This window comes from Camelus bactrianus, chromosome 5 (genome assembly GCF_048773025.1).
Source record: "Camelus bactrianus isolate YW-2024 breed Bactrian camel chromosome 5, ASM4877302v1, whole genome shotgun sequence".
In the NCBI taxonomy this organism is placed as follows: Eukaryota; Metazoa; Chordata; class Mammalia; order Artiodactyla; family Camelidae; genus Camelus; species Camelus bactrianus.
In genome coordinates, this window is record NC_133543.1 from 47,662,436 (window position 1) to 47,683,101 (window position 20,666).

General features: G+C 35.4%; 1 protein-coding gene across 8 annotated transcripts in view; it reads right to left on the reverse strand.

The window, feature by feature from the left end:
* Nucleotides 1-20,666, reverse strand: part of COBLL1 (cordon-bleu WH2 repeat protein like 1) — a 141,583-nt gene that overhangs the window by 33,791 nt on the left and 87,126 nt on the right. For all 8 annotated transcript variants that reach the window (XM_074363797.1, XM_074363794.1, XM_074363795.1 and 5 more), the window contains 5 exons: nt 12,420-12,621; nt 10,573-10,801; nt 9,723-9,761; nt 5,441-5,538; nt 5,092-5,328 (listed from right to left, as the gene is read on the reverse strand). In XM_074363797.1, coding sequence (XP_074219898.1) covers nt 5,092-5,328; nt 5,441-5,538; nt 9,723-9,761; nt 10,573-10,801; nt 12,420-12,621 — 805 coding nt within the window. The remainder of the gene's footprint in view (nt 1-5,091; nt 5,329-5,440; nt 5,539-9,722; nt 9,762-10,572; nt 10,802-12,419; nt 12,622-20,666) is intronic.

Here is a 20,666-nt window from a genome sequence, read left to right on the forward strand (position 1 = left end):
AGGATGTATATTGGTTTGAACATGCATCGACTATGTCTGGAAGAATGCACAAGAAACTGTTAGTGGTTGCCTCTAGAAGAATTTGGCTGAGGGCAGGGTAGGAAAGGAGAATTTTTACTGTATTTTCCTTTTTATCTTTAGAAATAAATATCATATCAATATACTACCTACACATAAATATAAATTAAAATAAAAAGGCACAAGAGAGACAAATTCAGAGAAAGTAAGATCACCCCATGACAGCATCTTTACAAAATTCTCTGTGAAGCAGGTAAAAGAACAGGTAAAATTTGAGTGGGTAAGTAGGAATGAGGAAGATGGAGCTGGGTGGGGGGGGTCACTCTATTCTGAAAGGATAGGAAGCAGGGTCTTGCACAAGTGATGTCAAATCTTTTGGACAGAGTTAGAAGCATACTGAAAAGGATGAGTAATTTTTTTAATGGTGCTTTCGAACAGCACTAGAAACCAATAACAAAATGAAAAGGCAACCTGCAGAAAGGGAGATAATATTTGAAAATCATATGTGATAAAGGGTTAGTATCCAAAATAGAATTCATACAACTCAAGAGTGGGAAAAAAATGGGCAGAGGAACTGAATAAACATTTTTTCAAAGAAGATTTACAAATGACCAATAGGTACATGAAATGGTGTTCAACATAATTAATCATCAGGGAAGAGCAAATCAAAACTACAATGAGATACCACCTCATGCCTGTTAGAAAGGCTACCATCAAGAATATAAGGGGAAACTGCTGGCAAGAATGTGGAGAAAAGGGAACCCTTGTGCACTGTTGGTGGGAGTGTTAAATTCCTCCCCCCTTTTTTTCCCATGGTGCAGCCACCATGGAAAACAGTATGGAGGTTCATCAAAAAATTAAAAATAGAGCTACCACATAATCCAGCTACTGCACTTCTGAGGATGTATCCAAAGGAAATAAAAACAGGATATTGAAGAGATACCTGCACTCCTATATTTCGAATTGCAGCATTATTCACAATAGCCAAGATGCAGAAATGACCTAAATGTCCACATATGGATGAATGGACAAAGAAGATGTGAAATGTTAAATATATATATGTGTATGTCACACACACACACACACACACACACACACACACACACACACACACACACACAGAGGAATATTATTCAGCCATGAGAAACAAGGAAATCCTGCCATTTGTAACAAAATGGATGGACCTTGAAGGCATTACACTAAATGAAGTAAGCCAGACAAAGAAAGGCAAATACTGTATCGTATCACTTATATGTAGAATCTGAAAAAAAAGTCGAACTCATAGAAACAGCAGAAAAAGGTTGCCAAGGATGGGGAGCGGGGGTGGTGATGGGAGGAACAGAAAGCAGTTGGTAAAAGGGGGCTAACTTTCAGCTATAAGATGAATAAAGCCTAAGAATCTAATGTAAATGTAAAATGTGTTGATTACAGTTGACAACAATATATTATATAATTGAAATTTGCTAAGAGAGTAGAACTTGAATGTTCTTACAGAAAAGAAAAAAGAAAAAGATAATATGTGAGGTGATGGATATGTTAATTAAATAGATAGTGGGAATTCTTTCATAATGTATACGTATTTCAAATCACCACAATGTATACTTTAAATATCTTACAATTTTATTTGTCAATTATACCTCAGTAAAGCTGAAAAGAGAGGAAGGGAGGAAAAGAAGGAGGGAGGAAGGGAAGAAGGAAGCAAAGTAGCGCCTTCCACCCCCGCCCTCAAACTGTGATCAGTTTGCAGAGGGCCTTGAATGCCCAGAAAATAACAGCCAGCTATCCAAACTTTCTGAACGGGGAAGTGATGATTACAAAATATTTATGTGGCAACTTGTCAGACTCTTTGTGTTCTGAAGACAAGAAGGGGCAAGACAAGTTATGTACTGACCTTCCCCTTACCCCTCTGGCCCTGGGTTTCCCTGAGGCATGACTTTAGCAGAGGGAATGAAAGAAAGGGACATGGAGACACTGTGAAAGGATACTGGATGAAGGATTGATTGCTAATTGGATGTGAAAAGAAAAAACATCAAAGATGATCTTGAGCTTTTCCATCTGGGAGAAAATAAAAAAGGTGAGTTTGATTTTAAGTACGGTGATTTCCAGGTAGTGATGAGTCAACAAGCAAACATCAGTTCAAACTGCAGGTACAACAATATTGAAATTGGAACAGAGCTGATGTATTCGTTCCTAGGGCAGCTGTAACAAATTTCTGTGACTGGGCGGCTTCAAACTACAGAAGTTTATCCTGTCACAGTTCTGGAAGCTAGTAATCTGAAATCCAGGTGTCAGCAGGGCCATATCCCTCAGAAGGCACTAGGGGAGACTCCTTCTTTGCCTCTTCCAGCTTCTGGAGACTCCTGGCCTTCTTTGGCCTCTGGCAGCATCACTGCACCCTCGGTCTCTGCTGTCACAGGGCCATCTCCTTTGCAACTCTGTGCCTGTGTCTCCCCTCTTAAACCAACACCGCTCACTGGATTTGGGCCCAACTTAAGTCCAGGATTTTCTCATCTCTAGATCCTTGACTTGGACATATCTTTGCAGGGGATATTATCCAAAACACTACAGTGGAGAACTCAACAAAGCATAGATGTTTTCTCTCAAAGAGTAAATATAGGCTAAGACCATGGATCCAGGTACCTCCAAATTTACAAACTGGAAAAGGAACTGGTAGCAAAAGGAAGAGAGAGCTGAGCTATAACAAAGAAGACAGAAACATCAAGACCAAGGAGTGATCATTCTCTTAAAATATGGCCGAGATATTAAGGAAATAAGTGTTGGGATGCCTCGAGAGGCATGAATTCCTGTGAGCATGCACATGTGCGTGTACACACACACACACTCACTCACAATAACACACAGAACCACAGCCTGTTAAGAACTTCTGCAATGAATAAATTTTTTTAAAAGTTCCTCAGCTTCTCCAGGAAAAAAACAAATACTTCCAGGTCCTATTAAACAATGCAGAACTATCCAGATGTCCAGATCAAAGGAAACAATAATTAGAAAATTATATAAAGATGTCTAGTTTGCCAAAGGCAACACACTAAAAAAAAAAAAAAAAAAAAGATTAGTACTTAACATGGAGGCATTACCTGGTCATAGAGCAGAGGGTGAGAGTGAAAAGAAATGGCTTTTAGTGAGGTCACTGGTAGCAAGGCCTAGAATTAAGAAGCAGACTATCAGAAAGATAACGCAGACCCTTCAGGATTCAAACACAAGGGACATTTACTGGAATAGACTGGATGAAGTCATCGGGAATAAAGGCTTGTCAGCAGGGGCTAAGATTTATTTCTATATAAGAAAAAGACAGACTTTGGTAGCCACTCAAGAGTATAATAATTTATACTCTTACAGTGCAGTTTTATGGTTGTTAAAAACATAAAACAACCCCAAAAGTGCTACCTTTCAAATGACTTACTATGAAGAAATGCAAAGTAGTTTTGCTTACAAAATGAAGTCTTTGAGACCCTGACTTGGTCTCCGCTTATCTCACTCAGCTCCAGCCTCTGTCTCTTGCTCCTGCCCAGGCAAGTCGCAGTCTTCCCACTCCCTCATCTTTCAACAGGGTTCCTCTGGCCTGACTAATGCAATCCCACACGGTTTTTAAGATTGAACCCAACTACTACGCAGTTGCCCTGGAAAACTCTATAGTAACTGATTCTATAATTTGAAAAAAAAAAATTATCCTCCTGATTTGTATGATGAGATTTTATACCACAACCATTAGATAAGAAAGTCAATAGAAATAATAAGACAGCTTAATAGATGATTTTCCAAGTAGCTACTGAGTTTCAGTATTTTTGGTGGGGGGGGACTTCATTTTTATCTAATCCAGTTGCTATTTACTTTCTAAAGATGCATATGATAGTTTATACATTACCATTAAAAACTACAGTTAGGGGGAAGGGTGTAGCTCAGTGGTAGAGCTTGCGCTTAGCATGCACAAGGTCCTAGGTTCAATCCCCAGTACCTCCATTAAAAAAAAAAAAAAAAAAAAAAAAAATATATATATATATATATATATATATAAAATTACCCCCTCAAAAAAACCCAAAAACAAATAAAATGCATGTGAAAATATTTTTAAAAAACTATACTTAAAATTTTTCTAAGGTTAAGGAAGTACAGAAATGTTTATTAATTGGTAAGGAAAGGTTAATTTACTTGAACATTGAATTTACTAAGCTTCCAAGGGGGAGATAAAATCCTTCAACTAGATACAAGAAAACTTCTCAGTGTCTCAAATATCTCAAAATAAAATTTGCTCTCAAAGCTATTTAAATCATTTGTCTGATTGCAAGCAACAAAGTATATGGTCTTATGTTCACTTATATTTACTTAAATTTTACTTATAATTCACATGAATAAAGCAAGGAATAGACAGACTTTACAGGCATGAAAAGTTGTTTGCAAATGGATTTCTACAAAACAGCATGTCCAGGAAAATTTGGGATTAAAGAGAAGCAACAGTAAGAATGTTTGGGGGAAAAGGTCCACCTAGAACAGCACCTTGAACATAAGAGTACATGATAGTAACTGCAATATATTCAACATAAAAAGACTTTTTTTTTTTTTTTTTTTACTATAAAGTATCTATGTACCAGGCAGGCACAAGGATTTTCTCGCCTGAGAATCTCAGAGTCAGGCCAAGAAGACCTGACTATATCTAATAGTTAGAAACGCAATGTAAAGATTGTGTTGCTGTTTAAAAAAAAAAAAAAAGTGGTATTCAAAAATAAGTATTTTCATTCCTAATACATGCATCAAGCAAGAACCTCTGGTTGGGCTAATAAACTAAGACTTCAAGGTTTATGGACGATTTATTTGCTTGTATATAAACAGACATATTTATTCTTAAAATGGATGTATTTATTCTTTACTGCACTGAAGAACTCTACCTATATAATCTCTCCACAGTACCAATTTATTAGTAACTAGTTATTCATCTTATTACATATTAGTAACTGTTACTAACCTTATTAGCAGCCTGTGTGGAAAAGTTAGGTAAGAGGAAAAACAGATGGTCCCCTGCCCCATACTAAAAACACAAAACAAAACAAATTTACACACCTCATCTGTTTCATCCATACTCGAGGATTTCATCAGACACGAGGCTGGCCTCTCCTGGATGTGAGCGAGGTCCTGGGGGGCGCTCTGGGACCCTGGCATTGGAGGCAATGGAGCGCGCCTCTTCTTGGGTGCGTCCGATGGCAGTGTGTTTGAAATATACTGCTTGGAAATGGTATTGTACCTTGTAAAAGCTGGACGATGCTTGCTTACTAAGGGAGTTGCAGGGGCACTTGCAGTCTAATGAAAAATTAAAAGGCAAAATCGACAGGTAATTTCAAGAGAAAAAAATACATGCAATTAAAAACAGATTAGAAGAATCTTCTAAAATGCTATATAAGAAAATACGTACCTGCTCCCGCTTTTTCTTACTGCGTTGAAAAAAGCTGAAAAACCCTTTATTTTCCTTATCCTTCATAATGTCTAGGTTTTGTGATATTTGGCAGGACTCTAAAAATAGAAGAAAAGCACCTTACTTTTGTACACGGGGTTGTATGTTCACCTCCAAGGTTTCTCTCAATTACTTTCCCTTCATTACTTCATCTAATGCTAAAAGCAACTCATTATGGTTTACTATGAACCATGCACTCTGCTAGGCATCTTATATCTTATCTAATTCTCAAAGCAATAAGGAAATTTAATATTATTGTTCCTATCCCAGAGCAGAGGAAACTGAAGCTTACAGAAACTAAGATACATAGGCCAACAGTCAGGAAATGACACGGGTAGGACATAAACCTAGTTCTTTGTGACTCAGAGTCTGTGTTCCCTACACAATTACCAACATTTCAGAGGTAAAAAGGACTTTCTAATTAAATGAGATATAAAGTTGCTATCATACAGTTTGTCCCTTTATTTTGAATTATAATTTTTCTCAGAGCTAAACTATTATGAAATATTTAATTCTCCAAAACATGATTCATTATAATTACTCGGCGCACTGTTAAACGTTTAAAAAACATGATTTCTTTAATCCAGTGGTTCTCAACTGGGGATGATTTTGCATCCACCCCTGGCCCCCTAGAGGACATTTAAAATGTCTGGGGACAATTTTGCTTGTTACAGTTGAGGGGAGGGTGAAGAGAATGTGCTACTGGCAACTACTGGGTAAAGGCTAGTGATGCTGCTGAACGCGCTACAGTGTGCAAGACAGCCCCTCCACAACAAAGAACCAGCTGGCCCCAAATGTCAATAGTGCTAAGATTAAACCACATTTCTATCAGAAAGGCAAACACCCAACCTCAAGGCTGTACACATAATACTTCATTTTTAAAGAAGTATTTCCTAATGTCCACTAAAAGAGATTACAAATCCAGCAGTGCTGAGTCATCCTGGCCCAGACTGCCTCTAAATACTATTTCCCACTCAAAGGAACCATTTCAGGAGCCAATCTGATATGGCTTCTCTTGGCTGAAGTCAGGACAATTTGGGCATCATAAGAATAATTCAATAAATTGAATCAGGGCACATATGTTTAACTCCATGAATTCATACTAAAACTAAAAAGATAACTGATCCTCATTGCCAATTATTGAAAAAAACTGAGTAAGAGAAAGAATCACACTTTTATCCTGCCTTTTCTGAATGGATTCTATCTACGGAAACAAAACAGCTGACATAGAGAAATTTGCTTTTTAAAGAAATATCTCAATTAATAATTAAAGGAATATTTGCAACAGATTATAATTATTTTCCAACTCCTAATTAACTAAGATAGAGCTAATGATTACTGATGGACAACATCAAAAAAAGATACCTTGTAATTACATGTCTGTTAATGGAAGAACACAATACCACCTGTGAAGTATTCTTGCCAAAAATATCTCACCCAACTCTGATCAAGTCTCTAGATTTAAGAATCAATTTGCCAGAAATAGCATAAAGAAACACAGTAAGCGGGACCACGGGTGCAATCAGCAAAATTCTGAACGTGGGAAACACTATAAGACAAACAACCTGGTTTCTTCAACAAATAAGTCACAAATTTAAAAAAGAGAGAGAGAAAGAAACACACACAATGAGTGGGGATCTGTACATTTTAAAAACATTTCACCTATGAAACACATGGGTTTTACAGTAAACCACAATATGATTTCAGTGACTCTGGAAACAAAGTACTGTACACTGAAATCTGTGGGATGGATCTATAGCAGAACTTAGAGCTCAATGTATACTCTTAAATACATACCCCTTTCTTAGGAGTAAATGTATAGTCTATCTATTTAAAAGAAATGTTAAGAAGAATAAATAAATTATGACAAAGTAGGGGCTAGTCGAGGGAAGCAAAATTGATGCCAATAAATATATTAACACAATGTGTCTCAATAAGACATTAAAAGAGAACCATATTTCACAAATTCAAACTTCATAAATCTGGTGCTTCAAATACTAAATAAGCAATATGAATTCCGTACAGTGAGCTAACTGACAATTAACAACTAGTAATAATAGACCTATGGACAGTAGTTTATGGTAAAAGATTTTTTCACATGCCTAATTCATTTCTTAGAACAATCCTGAGAGGTAGATATTACAAGTTGTTATTCTGAGCTCTTTTTCAAAGTTTGGGAATATAAAGAAATAAAAGCAGATGGCATCACCTCATTATGTGTCTCAGTCCTTGGTGATGGTGACCAAAGTGTTTGAGTAACTTACATCAAGACGCACAGACGTTAAATGGTAGAACTGAACCCAGTATCCATTTAAAGATGATGTATAACACCTCTAACTTATTCTTTTCTCTCTTTTTTTAAAAGAAATGCTACTATTTCGTTTTAAGATAGACACCTCCACTAATCGAATGTAGATATACAATTAAATTTAGTTGGAATAGTAGATAGAAAATTCATATGGTGGTGCAGTGCAGTAACTACAGGCAGAGTATTCACGTATTTATTTTTGGTAAAGCAATTTCCAGGCACCCAGGCATCTCCTCTACTAGTTAACTCCTTCTTCACTTAAAGCTCAACTTCATGGATCACTACAAGTCAGAGTTAAATACTAAGACAAAGACTTGAGCTTACTTAGAAAAGCAACTCAAATATTGTAGTTTCCTGTTTCCCGAAGGGAGGCTGTAAATTACACACGAAGTTCTAAGCCTTCTGATAACATCAGACAAAATAAGGAGACAGGAGCATTTACAACATTTGGATTGACCTTGTAGATTCTGACACTGTAAAAGGAAATTTTTTTAAAATTTCCCATTCCAGTTTCTTCATATTATGTTCACAACATGTAATACTCTGCATAAACCATATACTTTTCTTATCTGGAAGGGATATTAGAAATCAGTGCATTCAGCACCTTCACAGTAAGGCCAGTACCAGTAAGTTATGGAATTTGCTCTGGGTTATGTATGTACAGAGTGGCAAAGTTAGAAGCAAAAACCAAGGACAAGTAACAAAATGTTGTTGCTGGAAAGAATCAGAAAACACTTTTCCCCACCTCTTTATTATTATAGAAGTGGACGGTGAGCTCCAGACAGACAAAGCCCTTTGTCCTATCAGCTTGCCAAGTGAGCTTGACAGCTAATGCTGTATCAGAATTACAATGCCTATCTTCTGGTTATTAGCCAGTGCACACTTTAATACATCAAAAGAATTTTCAGCTCCTTTGATGAAGCTCATCTTCATGATATCCACCAAAAATAAATAGTCACACTATTACTTATTCTTGGCTTAATTCTTGGATTTGAGAGGTTCATTATGTTATGGAAAAATGAGAAGAGGTAAAGAAGGAAGATTCCAATAATCCAAGAACACATAATGAGTAAAGTTTATTACTTTTTTTTGTAGGGTGGTAATTATCATAGTAATCAATTACCTGTGCCTGTGCTTTTTTAATGGGAAAACAGACTTCCAGACTCTATTATTATTGGCTAATTTTTAATAAAATTTTCATCTATGAAAGTAATACATTTCCAATATAAAATTCTATCCTATAAAGAAAAGAATGAAAAAAGCCACCCATATAAAAATAATAATTAAATAATTAATTAATTTTTAAAAAGCCACCCATAGCCCTACCACCCAAAGGCATCCACTATTAAAATTCTTCTATATCTCTTTTCAGAAATTTCATGTAAAAGTTTTTTCAACACACTGTATGAAACATTTAAATGCTTCAGCAGCTGATTTTAGCATAAGCACTTTCCATGTTATTACAAAATATTCACAATTTAATGACTGCAAAAATTTCCCATGATAATAATACTCTGATTATTATGAATACTTGTTTCAATGAAAATAATCTGAGACCCTTCCATGGAACCACCAAACTGTAAGCATTTATACCCAATAAAGATTCTAGCAAAATCATTTTTACTTGTCTGAGAGTCAAGATATGTTTCTCACATTCTTAAGACAATATTGATTTCAAACAATTATTGAAATGTATTAATTGTATTAAATTCAGAAATCAAGGTAGAGAGCTTATAAACTCTTTTTTGGGGACATAAAAACCAAGGACTTTCTAAGTTAAAGTCTCTTATGGAATATACATAATAGTAATGTTAAGAAAACAAGTAAAATTAGAAGCTTATTTTCAATTTACCCAATAGAAACAATGATTTCATATTATAATTTGTTTCTATTTATTTCACATTATAATTTGTTCTGTTGTTTCATATGTCTTACCTTGTAAAGATGAGTTATTGAAGGTAGTAACAGAAGTGGCTATGGAAGGAGGGGGTAAAAGAGGTTAAACTGACTGTAAAGATAATGTTTGTTCAAGTATAAAACATCACTGAGTTGAAACAGTTGTCTATGGATTATATAAAGCCACAATCTCAGAATAGTTTGAAGTTCTCTATACACAAAGGACGTAATCATTTTTCACTAAACTTTTATTTCTCCTATTAAAACAGATTTGTGTTGAACAAATAAACTTGCATTTATCTATAAGAATCACTGTAAGAAACCAGTACTATATAAGGTCTATAAATTTTAATACATTGTTATTTTTATAGATTAGTACTCCAAGCTATTTCTTTTTAGAAAAATTTTCAAATTAGACTGATTTATAAGGCAGTTGATTTTGGATACGGAACTAAGAAAAAGATTTGTTGAAAAATTTCCAAGTTTGAAAGATAATAAGATTCAAACAAAACCACGGTGAGTGTATCATAGTTCACACTTCATCAGAACAGTGATGAATTTACATGTAAATTTTAATATTCTGTTTAAATCTCAAAGCCACAAAGAATTAAGTTAAATTACAGCCCAAAATATTCATAGGTAGATGGAAAATGTAAAATGTGGATCTCAGCTAAGAAGGATAAGTTTTTATTCCAATTTTAATAACTGAACTCAAGTTAAATTTTATTACATTTAGTTTTCTCATCTTATTCCCAATGACACATATTGACTTCTAGCTATAGGATCCATATATGTGCCATTATGAATTTGAAAACACTCATACATAAACACAAAACATGCACATATATGCACATCCTGTCAAATGAATAACATGAAAAGTCTTACTTACCTCTGCTGACATCCATGGCATATAATTCTCTTAGTCCCAGGTCATTAAGAGATTTTGTCAAGTCAAGGGGCTCCTGAGACTGATAATCCTTCAACAACAGTGTATGTGATGGATCAAACTCACATTTGCTGCATATAATGGGGACAAGTTCTTGAAGTGGTGCATGTGGGCTAACTCTTACTATTGTCTTCTGCGTTTTTTTAAAATTGATCACTACTCTCACAGTTTTCTGAAACACAGATAAAAGCCATAGTTATACCATAAGTCACTGAAACCAACTTTCTACAATGGTGTCTAGAATAATGAGATACTCTACAATTATATATTCATATTAAAAAAACAGTATTTTCTATTTTGGTATAAGATTTTCTTTTTGATTAATGTTACTTCCTAAATCCAAACCAGATTCTTGGAGTTTGCTTATTAAATAATTTAGATTAAATTCATGTAAAGTACTGAGTAGATTTAAATCCAAAAAGAAATATAAAAGCCTCATATCTAGCACAAAAAATAGATGTTTTTGCTTTATCCCTTAAAATATTTACTTAAAATTAGCAAACATACTTAATAATACAGAATTATACATGTTTTATTCTATTTTTAAGTTGAGGAATATTTATCTTTCTAATGGTTTGTCAGTTCTCAATGGAAAAAGGACTATTTTGTTTAAAACACTTAATTTTTTGTTAATATACTAGTAAACAATATTAAAATATTCCTTACTTAGACCTTGAATCCTACTAATTTAAAATTATTTGAGATGAATTTAAGCATCTCAACATGTTGTTGTGATTGAATTAAATCCTGTAGTAAATAGAGTTTAGGAACATGTGACTATGCTAAGTAAAACCTACAGACTGCAAATCCTCAGCATATATTCATAAAACTAAAACACCATATATAATCTCATGCTGTAGCATAGATAATACTATTTCGATCTAGATAAATAATAGCATACATCTTGAGAGAAAATAGCCCTATACCCCAGTTAATATTTAATATTCAATCACATTTTGTAGAAAGCAAACATGTTTTAGTATTGTTAAAAAAAAAAGCTAACCTTTTGTAAAAAAGCTTCAGAAGAATATAAAGAAAATGTGAGAATATATGTACTCATACATAAATGAACTAATTCAATATATAAAGCTTTACATATTTTCTGGAGTTAAAAATGGTTGATACTGTTCCTAATGAAAGAGCATCTCTAGAAACCCATAAACTTCTATCCCTGTTGCTTATAGAAATGGAAAAGATTTTATAAATAAAGGAGAATTGAAGATACTAGAATCACTATGGTTAAAATTTTTTGCTTAAAATTCACACATTACAGAAAACTGAGCCATTGTGTAACTCAAATTAACAATAATTTAGAAGTTAGTGAGTTACAACCACCACTTACTAAGTAGAGACGGCAAAAATTTATTTGAATAAACTCTTAAAGGAATTTTATTAAAAGATTATAAAACCTTTTTAAAAATAAATATATTTTTAAAGTAACTTAAAATACAGATCTTTGACACAACATTGTAAAATGATTATAAATCAATAAAAAATGTTAAAAAAAATAAAATACAGATCATTCATAATTGTCAGATCCTGATACTGTCATACAGATCATTTTAGAGCATCTAAAAATCTATATTCCTCAAATTCTAGTTAAATTCAAGGATAAATAACCAAGTGAATCCTAAACAAAGTGGCCCAGGAAAACATGATAACCACATTCACATCAAATTTGACAAGGAAAGGCAATTTTTGTTTCATTTACAATGAGCTGCAGATAATGACTAAAAAATCAGCTTAGTATTTTAGTCATAAGATATTAAAATCTACAGTGAGAATCTTACCTCTGGTATTAAAGGTGTAGGTTTTTTCTTATCCAAAATTTTTGGCTTTAAAATTACTTTCTCCACCTCCAACATTCCTATTGGTGTGTTTGGCTTAAATTTAATGGGGTTGTTTTCAGCTGATAGCAGATCAATTGTGTGACTTGATGGATTTAAGTGATACTGTGCACAGAGGAATACCAGCAAGTCCATCATAGGTTTACTGTAAAACAAGAGTAATGCTGATCATAGAACAATGTCATTAACTGTCAAAGTCACCGTTTCAAACATTTTTCTTAGGACCTCTTTTCAGTAGATAAAACAAAGCTACAAAATACTATTTGTGAAAGCAGCTTAAAAATCTAACTACAAGATATTTAAGCAGACAAAATTATAATAGTTTAGAAATTCTGAATAGTAGTCAAGAGAGCTTGGATCCCTGTGTTGGTTTAAATATTACATATATTTTATCTGCTAAATTGTCTTCATATTATAGATTTCAGGGAAGGAAAAGCCCTTTCCTTACCCAAAAACTGTCACTTAGATTAGCAGATGCTCCTTTATAGTATCATTTGGAATATGAGAAGTCTTCAGCTTGTGAACTAGTAATATTCCAAAGTTCCCATAAGAATGAAGCATTAAGAACCACCACCACCCTTTGGGCTTTAGACAGCTTAGACAGTATCTACGTGAGGAAGTACACAAAATCCTAAAGAAGAGTGTCCTACAGATGTCTTAATTCATTCGAGCAGCATTTAATATTTTCTGTGCATTGCCAGTACAAGTGTTCTGGCATACCTTCTCTCAGAGATCTAACACTCTGCTCGACGGACTAGACCAAGTGTCTGCAAACTATGGTCTGCAGGTCAAGGTGGGCCCACAGCCTGTGTTTGTAAATAAAGTTTTATTGGCACACAGCCATGCTCATTTGTTTACATAGCACCTAGGGCTGCTTTTGTGTTACAACGGCAGATTTGAGTAGACGTGACCGAGACTGTGTGGCCCGCAAAGCCGAATACTTTTTACTATCTGGTTCTAGACAGAGAAAGTTTATGGACTCCTGTGCTAGACAATGAAAAAATCACCAAGTAAATTATGAGATAATTTCAAATAGTGATTAAATGTTAAATGCTAATGGTAATACAGAACCTATTTCAATTGGAAGTTGCAAATCCAACTTGAGATTCAGAGGCACTTCCTAATTTTTGCTTCCCTTTCCACAGAGTCCAATTGTTGACGCAGACTTGTTTTCTCATTCACACCATCAACAGAACAATGTGGTCTCTGAATCTTTTTTAATTGTCAGCCTTTAAAGCACACCAAAAAATCTTTTGTATTATGTGCTTTCCTCAAATATCTGGAGATCCTGAGCTGTTAGTTCATATTTAAGACTCAAGCACTAAAACAGTATGTAAAAGTCCTATTTTCATGAATTGAGGCACATAGGTTGATGAGCTTCACTTGAGGGTAATCAGGTGGCTAGCTATTTTTTTTCCAATGGGAAATACAAACATCAATAAAAAAACAATTCTCCAATTTCTTGACTAGATACATGAACCTGGCTATTGGTTTTTTAGAAACTCGACAGGGAAGTGAGGCTAAAAATCTCACTGTTCAGTATGCCCCTTTTAATTTAGTACAATCTGTTTTCATATGCACCCCACCCCCACTCTCCTAAGTGGAGTTCCCAGGTCTGTAGCCTCTCTGGTTCTGCCTTTCCAGAGAGGCAATGTCTGCTGGGGACGAATGAGTTGTCTGACACCGTGGGATCTTCAGGTCAAACACTTCATATAAATTTTCAAACCATCCCCGACCTCAGCCTCACCATCTGTGGATCTTGCCCATTCTTAAGCCACCCAGTTTCTATGGGATAAAGAGGTAAATTTCATAATGGGACTCTCACCCCCTTTCTCTCTCCCACATACCAGTTGCACCCCCATTATACATATATCAAGAAAAACAAAGAGTAAGTCCCTCAGGAAAAAAAATGTTCTCTTGAATATGTTTCAGTCCCAAAAATATATTTCCTATGTCTTTATTAAATATTTGCACAGTAATATTTAGGAGTTTTATGTCCTTCTCTTGAGCTAGTATGCTCACATAAATTTTTTATAATTGCCCAAATTTTGGCTTTGGATAGTACACATTTAATTCCATGGAGAGAATGACTAGCATACTGTTATTATTGAAGTTCACTTTTTGGTAGCAGTACTCTATGACGGCAATTTGATGCTACATACCAATTCTAGATTTGGAAATGGTGCTTCTTTCTCCGATGGTAAAGTTAAGAAGGATTAAATAAGGTCTAGGTGAATACAATATAAGTACAGTTAAGCTGGAAGAGGAGAGAATTTTCACTGCCAACCAAATGGGAGCTGTCCACTGTGGTCTATGAGTAAACAGTAATATGTTCAGATTCTATTTCTCCTTCTCTCTATGTATAAATGTACTAATGAATGTAAAAACTCTAAACTTTACACTTCAAACATCTTTTATTTCTTAAATGTACAGTTCTTTAGACTCTCTGCCAGAAATATACACTAAAAGTTAACAAGACAAAAATAGTTATTCGTGTAAAGTTTTGTTTTTGTTTTGTTAATCCCTTTTTGTGCTACCATTTTTCATCCCTTTATGTACAAATGTATTAACTTTTAAGGAAAAAGATATTCAGAAAATTTTTAAGATAAAGACAATTTAATACTCTTTATACACACCTGTTATTTAACCCTTCTGCTATGCCTTAATGAATTACTGTATTTCTATATGTGATATATAAGTTTTCTAACTTAATAAGGGGTAGTGGGTAACAGGCCAAGAATATTCTAATAATGGCCTATTCCCTTAGTCAATTTGGTCTTCTATAACCTTTGCACACTATACCGGATTTCATAGCAAAAAAGTTTCATTCTGACTAGAGCCATGTCATGACCTTTGAACTCACTGTCTAAATGTTTTCTAATAAAAACGACTCTTGGAAAGGCAACTATGAGTCATAGAACTTTTTATGATCTTATTCTCTCACTCTATAATTCCAGTTTCAATTTTTAATTCAGTAATTCCAGATCCCAATTTTGTCTAGAAAATATTCCTAACTCCAGACAGATAAATGCAAAAGACTAGAAAGTTCTATTACAGATGTAAATACAGATGGGAATTTAATACTGCCTGTGATAATGATATTTCAAATTTCTGGGATAAGAACTGAATTTTCAACAATTGGTACTGGGAAAAATCTGATGAAAAATAAAAGTTATGTATCTACCTTATTCTTTATACTAAAGTAAGCCCAATGGACCAGATATATAAATATGAGAATATAACACTGAGGGGAAAAAACAGAAAAGAAATCCATCTTCATGTAGTTTCTGTTCTAGAGCAGTGTTGCCCAAGAGAACTTTCTGCAGTGACGGGGATTTGCTGTCTGTGTGCTGTCCAATAGAGTGGCCAGTCACGACATATGGCTGCTGAAAACCTGAAATACATTGAGCGAGTGGACCAAAAACCTGAATTTTTCATTTGAATTCACTTAAATTCAATCTAAATACTTTAAATGTACACGTGGTGAATGGCCACTCTATTGGACAGAGTAGCTCTAGTGCACTGATTCCCTAAGTGCGATTCACCAATCTGCAGCATCAGTATTGCTGGGAACTTGTTACCAATGCAAGTGCTCAAGTCCCAGTCCAGATCTTTGAATCAGATGCTCTAGGGATAAGGCAAGGGAAGCTGATTCTGACACATACTACAGTTTTCAAACCAGTGATGTGGGGAGAAGAGAATAAAGAAACAAGTAAATTGTACAGTAATCAGATAACAATAAATGCTGCAATGAAAAATAAGATAAGGAAGAAGATTCGAAAATGTCCTAATTGAAAAAACAACATTAGAACAGAGCCCTGAATGGAATGAGATACTGGGGAAAGAACAGACCAGGCAGGGTTGACAAATGCAAAGGCCCTAAGGCAGAAGTATGCTCCCTGTGTTTAAGGGAAAACAGAAACCAGTTTGCTGGGGTGAAAGCTGTAGACATGATATCTTATAGAGCTGAAGGGCCTAGTGAAAACTTTTCATGATTTTATGAACTGAGATAGAAAACCACATAAGGGTTCTGAGGAGTGATGCAAACTACTTTACATTTTAAAAGGATTATATCCTGATTGTTGTATTCAGAATAGTCTGGGGAGAAGTTACAAAGCTACTGCAAAAAATTTAGGTGAGAGATGGTGGTCACTTATACTAGTCAGATTCCAGATGTATTTTGTAGGGAGGTGACAGGACTGATTAAATTCTATGCAGGAAGGAAAGGGTAAAATTACTCAAAAGACAGAAAATGGAGCCAACCAGCAGAAAGAGGCCAGGATTGTAGAGACACTACCAAGTGGCAGGGTTGCTGAAAGGACTCAACAGGAAGCCTAAAATGCTAATTTAAGTTACTTGCTATGCGATATGCTTACTAACCTCTTCCTGGTGACCCACAAAGCATTGCTAAGGTCCTGGTAGCTTTAAGAGGGGTTAATCAAGGAGAGGGAAAAAAATTTCAAAAAATAGAGACTAGAAACTAAGAATCCAAAAATAAGGTATAAAGTCAGAGCCAAAGGTAGTTCCAAGAACATAAACCTTTGGGAATTTACAATAATATTACAAAGGGTATTTGTGGAACAGGGGTTCAGGTCAACATTTTGGAGACTGTAAGAGCAGAATGTTCTAAAGATGTCAACTGGGTTCCATTGATACCTAGACATGAATTCCTCTCTAGCAGGACCACCTCTTACAGTCTTTCTTCCCAGGGACATAGTAAGGTGAATGTCACTGAATAAGGAATTTATAGGAACCAATGATTATCTATTAGGTAATTCTGCTTCAACACCCATGAGCTCAAACATATAGCAGACAATATGCATTTGATTTGTCTGTACAGTGTCTGCATGCAAAGGAAAAATTGCTGAAAGAAGATTCACATGCTTTAAAGGAAACCACATAGGTGAGAAAGCTGCTTTGGTTTTTGTTTTTTAATGAACAAACTTGACTAGTAGCCTTGTTGTAGTACATCTGTACAGAGAGGTGGGACATAGCATTAAGCTGGGCTAAGACCTTTCCCCTAGACGCCTCAGACCAGTTTAACTGGTTGAAGCATTTAACTGAAGGCTCAGCATTTGGCACTAAAAGCACAGATGAGGTGACCTTGACCTTGCTGATTTTGAGGGTGGGAATTATTGACCAGCCAGCTCTACATAAAGGAGCCCTAATACTATAAAAGTAGGACATTAACTTTTAAGCAGGCTCCACAAGCAGTGGGGCTGCTTTTGGGATTAACTAGTCACAAAATGCTCCTACGGAAAACAGTCATCTCTTGAGTATGGTTTAGAATTATCCACCTGGATGCCAAGCTACTTCTACCAAAAACAACAATTTTGGTTTGAGGATAATTATCCTAAGCTGATGCACCTTGCAGCAGTTGGCTAAAAGGCTCGACACGGGGTCACCACAGGAAGGACGCATGTTTTCCTGTTTGCTAAGGTGGGAGCACAGGCCAGCGGTCCACCTGAAACCCAGCCAAATAATTAACAGTTGAAAAGGACTGGCTGAATTTGATCATCATTTCCTCATTCAAATAAGAAACAGTCTTCTCTATTTCACTACATTACTTTGGATTTTGGTTTATATTATTTAACAGAGTCCACTTTGTATTAATATTATTTATGGATTTTTTCTTCTCTTGTAAAGTAAAATGATTTCCTAGAGGGTAGATTTTTAAAAAAAAATTTCTTAACTCTTCTGTGAAATGGAAGAGACTGCTATGAGATTTCCTACTCCTTTTAGAAATAACAACCCCTTGTATTAATTTCAAATTTATTAACTCATCTGAGCTCACGACCACCACAAATCTACTCCCACTTTACGAATGAAAAACCTGTGGTTAGAGAAGTCACATGACCAGATTATGAAGGGCATGCATCATATGAGGGTGCAGTCAGGATTAAAACGTCTTGACTCTTCATCCACCTGCATCTTAGCCTAATGACCCCATAAATCAGGATTCAGGATAGGGCGGATGGTTTGCAACAGGCTATCTGCTGTCTGCTGCAGTTTTAGTTCATAGATTGATGACATCACTAAATTAGCCCCTAAATCCACCAGTGACCCTGGTGGGGTCATAGCACATATTAAGGGTAATTTTGTCCTAGCTTTATCACCTGCTAGATAAGACAAGACTTTCATTTTTGTGTTTTTAAGTATCAAAAGTCAAAGTCACAGTTCATCGAAGAGGTTTCAGAGGAGCTCCACATCTGCCTTGGTGAGTTTCCAAAAGGACTGCTATGTAATTTATCATCCAATTTGGGACACCTGAGAGCGAAAGGGGACCACCGTTGGGAATTACTCTGGGATGATAGGTACAAAGAGGGACTGTCATAGGAAAATGAGGATGCATGATGGTAAGTACTTGCTATGACTAGATGGATTTCAAGCATCTGATAAGGGGCTGAACTCTATGAATAAGATACTTCTTTAGTATGATCCTTTAAATCTGCCCCAGTAGCTGATAAAGTATTTTACCCAATTTCCTCAAAACTGAGTTGAGTTGAATTGGTTCTAGCTGTCCCTTACAAGTGCATACCAACAACCCAATTAAACTTATCAACAGCAATATGGGAATTTTTAGAACATTCCCCACTGTTACTGATGTTTGTTTATCTTAAGCTAACCCACTTAGTTCAATAATGAGTTCAGGAATCAAGTAACGCTCTCTAACCATACTTGTGTGCATGAAATGAAGTGGATCTGGTACATAAAACAAATAAACCTAACCTCAGAGTTGAGAGTGCTTACTGAATTATGCATTAGGAAACATTTTGAAGAGAGTAACACAGAATTAAAATTTGAAGACAATGACAGATCATAGTAGTATTAAATTGATAAAAGGCCTTAAATATGAAAAACAGATATTTCTCAATGTAAAAAAAAAATGAAATTCCCCATTTTCAACTAAACTCTACCTGATCATTTACCTTGGATGTTATTTTCAAGGTTAATTATAAATAATTATCTTCATAAAAATTGTGATTTAAGAACATATCTGTTAAACACACATACACACACCCCTTATAAAAACAGAAATACTACCAATATATCTCACTTCAGTTGGGGCAATTCAAATACGGACACAGAATAAGATAAAATTTTATTGACATGAAAGTTAGAAATCATTCACTGAAAAAAAAGGCAGGTTCCAAGACAGAATGTGCAATATGATACCACACTGGCAAAGAGAAAAGGGTGCCTATAGAGGCAGGTACGTAGATATACATTCGTGTGTGTGTGTGTCTGTGCACGTGTGTGTGGATAAAAGGTTAGAGACAACAATGTTAATAGTTGTAATCTGTCTGCTTAATAATGACATGGTGTTTTAAGGTTTTTTTGGCTTATCTGTATTTTCCTACTTTCTGTAATGTCCAACTAGTGCATTTATAGGCATAAAAATTAAAAATAAAATTAACAAGGGTCATTGTTATAAGGTGTAGATGCCAGAGAAGGGAAAGTGATGAGGATGACCCTCCTAGGAATGACACTGGAGGCATCTGTGTGTATTCTGTCACCCTTGCCCAACCAGGAGAGCAATCAGTCACCAGAGGCTTGCGTGCACCCTGGCTCCAGGCTGCTGGGGGCATTACCTGAGCCTTGAGTGCAGGATAACCATCAGGTAGAAACTCGGGCAGCACTTTACATTTAAATAAGCTACCAGTTAAAATCCCAACTTTAAGCAGCTTCAGTTGAATAAGTATCTAAATCAAAATTTAAGCATTCTTAGGGCGTTCAACGTGAGCGTGCCATGCAATAGATTCTCAGCAATGTGTTTTTAAAATCTACTAGCTTATTACATAATGTAATTACCCTACATGTCATCTGACTCTTCTCAATAAATAGAAGTATATATGAAATTCTGAAACACTTCTGAAATCCATATCGTCTTTGTATCACTATTTTTTTAAAACAAAAATTGACCCACATTGATCCAGTACTATCTTGTCACTTTTCATAGTCTACTTTTTCCCAGTAGGTGGCACTGTAGTCCATGTAAAACACTCCTGAGCTGGTTCTCTGACCCACCCAGTGCGAGTCAAAACTCTGGCCAGAAAGGCCAGAGAGGTGAGGCGGCTTGCTTGAGGTCATATAGCAAGTTATGGAATAAACTATAGAGCCTGAGGTTTCTAACTTCAAGTTCTGTGCTTTCTTTATTTGTGTTTTCATTCCTAGTACTCTCGGATTTGC